Source organism: Sebastes fasciatus, chromosome 6, assembly GCF_043250625.1.
Source record: "Sebastes fasciatus isolate fSebFas1 chromosome 6, fSebFas1.pri, whole genome shotgun sequence".
NCBI classification, from domain to species: Eukaryota; Metazoa; Chordata; class Actinopteri; order Perciformes; family Sebastidae; genus Sebastes; species Sebastes fasciatus.
The window spans coordinates 30,768,087-30,774,261 of NC_133800.1; the positions used below are offsets into that span (position 1 = coordinate 30,768,087).

Here is a 6,175-nt window from a genome sequence, read left to right on the forward strand (position 1 = left end):
TGATTCTATCAGCTTTTTTTTTTCTGTCTGCAAGTGTTTTAGGATTAAAGATTTTTTAATGTGGTTGATGAGTTTTTAAAGAGGATTTTTCTCCTAGAAGTCTTGACTTAATCCGCTTTCAAAATATGCAAATTATTATGGACTCTGAAAGGCTAAATTGCTGCTTTATTTGCACTAATATAAAAAGATGAATGACTGGATACCTCGCTTGAATGGCGTTGCCTCTGTTTCATATTACAGTTGTGCTAAAAGCACTTGAAACAATGAAGACGTTGGTGTTTGGGAATCTTTTGTCGGAGCGCACAGTGTTTCCATTCTTTGTGTTGGAGGGGAAGGCAGGAGTGGGACTCCTGAGGTATTGAGTTCCCTGTATCCATCATTTTCGACGAGTTGGGACCTTGGAGTAGCGCCAGCAGCGTCTACGCTAGCCAGCCGTAACTGACATTGAGTGCATTGTTTGCAGCGGGAAGCTCACGGCTGTGGCCTAAAGGTACATTCCTGAGATCAGAATGCTGTTTGAAACACAAACAGCCTTTGTGCCCTCGCTGCTCTCTTTCCCTGACTCCCTCATCCACATCAAGCCTCAAGAACTAAACTGCCTCCTCTTGCTCATGTGTCAACATGTGGGCTATCATTTTACTCACACCCACACACGCACACTCACACACACACTTATGTGTCATTTTGATGATGAGGTCCAGGCAGATATCTTAAGGCGACTATCTAAGCTCCTGGAAAGAAGCTGGAAAGTCAAAGCTTTTTCTAAAACAAACAAGAGTTTCAGATTTTTGTTGACCTTTTTCATGGTCAGAGAAAAAAATATCATTCAGGGCTGCTTTAAGAAGAACTGCAGCTCTTAATATGTGTACTTTCCTCTATAGCAACCTGGTCCGTGATTTTGTTTTCATACTCTTGTATTTACAGTATGTTTTTTTTAGTGGCAGATTAATGTTGACAGCTCAGTGTAGAATTGGCAAATGTCTGCGAACCTTTGGCTCAACTTATCTCCACGAATATGGACATTTACATGAGAAAGATGCTGAAACGATTAGTCGATAAATTGTAGATTGACAGAATTAGCCTGAATAATTCTGATAATTGTTAGACATTTTTTAAGGATTTAAACAAACAAAAAAATCACCGGTTTCAGCTCCTTAAATATGAAGATTTGCTGGTATAGCTGGTTTTATAGACTAATCAATAATGAAACTAAGTGTTAGTTGCAGCCCTGCTGGTGGTTGAGGTCACTTCATCCAATACCTTTAAACAAAAATTCTCTCCCAAAACCAGACTGTTTCTGGTGTGATTCTGCAAGACACAAATTTACGGACCTGCTGAATGTTTTTTGACCCCAAACTGCTTTATTCTATACTTATGTGTAGTGAACAGAAGAATTTTAACCCCAGAAACACCTCCTGAATACAATCTATATAATATCACTTCTTATTTTTCCATTTAGCAGTCAGATTATTCTATAGTGAAAATGAAAACTGTTGAAAACACGAGTAGAAACGGAGGTGTAAATTAGGGCTGACCCCTCTTAGATGATTAGTCGACTAATCGGTCGTTTTGGTCTTGGTTTACTAAGATTTCTTTAGTCGATTAGTCATTTTTTATGCATTTTTCATGCTGAATGACTAATTTCTAACAAACTTGTGAGCACATCTCTGGTAAACGCAAGATTTAAAGTGGTGCTTTTGTGTTATTCTTTGGGAGAAACTCTGTTTTACAGATCTGTCGATTAAATCAACCAATAAATTAGTCGACAAAATGGTTTGGGTGTTAGTCGACTAAGAATTTCTTTGGTCGAGGACTAGTGTGAATCACAACCAACAGAGGAGCGATTTATTTAAATTAAAGTATATAAATTATATACACTAAAGCTATTATAACACTGTAAAATTGCTATTTGCAACGCACATTGATTCTCTGAGCTCATTTAGTTGTTCGGTGACATATTTTTCTTATACCCATGAATAATTATTAGCATGATGTCACAAGATATTTCCTGTAGTGTTTGACAGCAGAAATACTTTTAAACTGTATCAAACATCAACAGTAAACATCAGATTTTGGTGTCCAACCCAACAGAATCAAAAACAACAGTGCAAAACATGTTAGTAAAAAGGCAGTAAAAAAGTTAGTTGTACAAAGTACAAAAAAATATACCAGATATAAAAATACAAGGAGATGAAGAAGAAAACTGTTAAAACTGAATATAGTGCAGGGCAACAGCTGTGATACACGACTATTAAAAAAGTGAATATAGTGCAGAAGAGACTGTTAAAAATGGGTATAGTGCATTATTATCCATCCTGCAGACCGTATAGACAAATATCAACAATATTCTAGTGAAAACCTTTTATTTTGGGGGTTTGATATGATTTGATAAAATTCTCTGTGCCTAAAAAAGTTTACAGAATCAGTTCCCCAGATAATAAAGGAGGACTGCATGCTCTTTCCACTGAATCTACTCCCCAACACATTCATCCCACCTCACCTTGTATTACTCAAGAAGACCATCATCTTCCTCCCACCCTGAACTCCCGCCCATCATCACTACGTAGGAAACCCACAACAAGTGGCCAACCAATGAGAAGCACCTCTCTAATATGTAGAGAGAGAAGGGGGCTGAGGGACAGAAAGACAAATGCTCAAAGGAGAGAGAGAGAGAGAGTAGAGGACCACTTTAGCGACCCACAAGGGTTGTTGTTTTTCTTCCTCATGCACTGTTTGTTTGCACTCAGGACTTCTAGATGATCCGGCGGAGTCCTCCAAAAGGGCTCTCGGGACTTTTTGCTTGAGAGATCCGCTAGAAGAGAGAGAGAAAGAGAGAGAGAGAGAGGAGGACACCAGAGAGCTGAGCTGAGCTGGAGGCAGTTTGTTGCTCATGATCTCAGATTCCCTGCAATGGAATGAGCAGAAACTCTCCAAAAACTTGTGGAAAACTTTTTTTTGGTCTTTTTTTTCTCCTGTGAGTTTCTGTTTTTAGTTTTCCCCCGAAATCATGCATGGATAACAGGACTTTATCTGAAGAATCCGGCTCATATGGATCAGATTTATGGAGCTGGGATTACACATTACGCAGTGCCAGCCTGTTGACACTATCCATGGAAGTATAGTGTAGAAGTTTCCCATATGACACTGCTGCTGTGAGTTGTGCAGTTTTCTCTCGCAGAGAACAATGGCACGCTCTGGCGCACTGGCACGGAGGAGCGTCTCCTGCAGACTCGTTTGGCCTCTCGGTTGTGCGCTTTTTTTGTTTTTCGGCTACTTCTCCGTGGCCTCTTCCTCGTCCCATAACCGCAGACTGATATGCTGGCAAGCCATCATGAACTGCCAAGCCGAGCCGGAGTGCAATTACGCATACGAACACTACTCGCGCGCCTGTGGGCCCGTGCTGAAGGGCGAGAGGAGGAAGTGCCCGAGCCACTGCATCTCCTCTCTCGTGCAGCTCAACTTGACCAAAAACGGCCCGGCTCTGGAGGACTGCAGCTGCGCGCACGACCCGCTGTGTACGAGCACCAAGCGTGCAATAGAGCCGTGCCTGCCCAGGACTACCAGCACCGGCTGCACGGAAGCCCGGCGCCAGTGCGAGAGAGACGGGCAGTGCAGCTCCGCGATGCACGACTATCTGAAGCACTGCGGGAAACTCTTCAGCGGGGCGATCTGCACGAATGCATGCAGGAATGTGATCGCCAATATGCGTAAAATACCTAAAGGTCAGCAGCTGGACACATGCATGTGTGATGGCACGGATCGGCCCATCTGTGAGTTTGTGAAGAGCAGCATGAAGGCGCTTTGCTTTGACTCTCCAGTGAGAGAAGAAGGCAGCGGATCCGACTACAGTCAGTACTCAGATGACGACGACGACGGACTACCGGATGCGGACTATCTAGTGGAGCCGGAGAGCTCAGCCTCTCTTCCAGCAGCCCACTGTGTATTCACCCTGCTGGCATCCATTTTGGCTCTATTGCCCCTCATATAATCCCATAATCTGCAAAAGCAATCTAAATTTTTGTCACTCTTTGACCTGCTACGATTGTGAAAAAGTTAGAGCCCCACAGATTTAAAGGAAAGTGTGTTTTTTGGTGCAGGCCTTGTTTGAATTAAGAGTTTTTAGACGCTGAAGGATGTCAAATCAGGATATTTTCTATCCATTTTGGCTCTATTGCCCCTCATATAATCCCCAGGTATCATAATCTGCCCCCGACTTTTGTCCGGATAAAAAGCAAAAAAGCAATCTAAACTTTTGTCACTCTTATGACCTGCTACTATTGTGAAAGATTAGAGTCTGTAACCTACCTGTCAGATGTTTAAACATTTACAGAGATGTATAGGTAGGTAGATGTATAGGTTCATAATCTGCCCCCGATTTTTGTGCGGATAAAAAGCAAAAGCAATCTAAACTTTTGTCACTCTTTGCTCTGCTACTATTGTGAACGGTTAGAGCCCCACAGACTTAAAGGAAAGTGTGTTTTTTGCTGCAGGCCTTGTTTGAATTCAGAGTTTTTAGACGCTGAAGGATATCAAATCAGGATATTTTCTATCCATTTTGGCTCTATTGCCCTTCATATAATCCCTGTTAGAAAGGCCTGGACTGTAATAGGACTATGATAATGCAAAGTTCATAATTTGTTTTGTATGAATGTTCCTATTAGGTGCATAATAAACAGTAGGAACATTCATACAAAACAAATTATTAACTTTGCATTATCATAGTCCTATTACAGTCCAGGCCTTTCTAATAATCCCTGAACAAAAACAAAGATAAATTCCAGGTCCTTTTCTCAGTTGTGCGTCCACTCGGCTCACAGAAACCATTTCAAACAATCAGCATAACTTCAGTCTATAAACGGAAAAGGGCTTCAACGATTTAGGACATCCACAGTGTTTCAGATTGAAAATCAAACCATTGTCTCTCCTGTGAGTTTAGAAACTTCACTTTGTGTCAGAGTCCTGCGGAGGAACTCTAAACTGAAAGAGCTGCAGGATTAAAAAATATACTTCCATCATCCAGCTGACTCCAGCTGCTGGTCACTTATCTGTAACCTACCTGTCAGATGTTTAAACATTTACAGAGATGTATAGGTAGGTAGATGTATTGGTTCATAATCTGCCCCCGACTTTTGTCCGGATAAAAAAGCAATCTAAACTTTTGTCACTCTTTGACCTGTTACTATTGTGAAAGGTTAAAGCCCCACAGACTAGAGGAAAGGTTTTTTTTGGCCTGTGTTTTTAGACGCTGAAGGATATCAAATCAGGATATTTTCTATGCAAATGACACCAGAACGATGTTTCCTAAACTTGCCTGAGCTCCAGGCAGGCTCTCTTATCAAACCACACCACTCCACAGCTCTCCAGATGCTTTGCTTATGTGTGATAAGCTAAATTAGATTGTCTACTTTCCCCTCAGTCACAGACTCTGATTGTAAAGTTGTCACAATAGAGGCTTGTTTTGGTTTAAATCAGTACATGCTGTGCACTGCCAATCTTTTTTTTTTTTTTTTTTTTAAAGATATTAACTATTTTTATATATGACACTGATGCCATTTGGCACCAGGCCGATCTGATTTACACGTATTTAATGCTGGAACTGTATGAAACTGTAAATAGATTATTAGGAGTTAAAGTGAAACAGTAATTTATTACATGCCACCTATAGTTACATCCAAATGTCCATCATGTGAATAAAAAGACTGAATATTCCAGCTTTAAAGGGAAGTTATCTTGACTGTATTCTCTTCAAAGATAATGTGCATTGTATATATGTGTATAGCCTATATAGATTTTTTTTTTTTTCAGAGAATCCTTTATGTTTTAGGCTACGAGCTGATTTATTCACTGTGTATAGCCTAGAGAAAGAAATGTCTAAATCCACTGTATGATTGCCTTAATGATATACTTTTATAGAAGGCATAAAGGAAACTTGAAGATATCATTCTGGACTGTGACTTATTTGTTGAGTTTGACACACGACCTCCTTTTTAGTGTTGTGAATTAATTCAGACGGAAAGTAAAATGTTTTTAATAGAGTGAGAAAACCTTTAAAACACATTTTTGTTTCTCAGTCAATTTAGGTTTTTGTAAACAGTCTGAGCAAAGCTACTCTGGTATATGTTGCAGTCTCACCAGCCAAAACACTGCATGGCATTATGAGCAAACATTAGTTATA

The 6,175-nt window shown here is 40.4% G+C and overlaps 1 protein-coding gene across 1 annotated transcript; it reads left to right on the forward strand.

Annotated features, from left to right (window-relative positions):
• The first annotated feature begins 2,635 nt into the window (after positions 1-2,635).
• On the forward strand, positions 2,636-5,938 carry gas1a (growth arrest-specific 1a). Its single transcript, XM_074639182.1, has one exon. The coding sequence runs from the start codon at positions 3,185-3,187 to the stop codon at positions 3,986-3,988; it is 804 nt and encodes a 267-aa protein (XP_074495283.1). The 5' UTR covers positions 2,636-3,184; the 3' UTR covers positions 3,989-5,938.
• Positions 5,939-6,175: the final 237 nt, after the last annotated feature.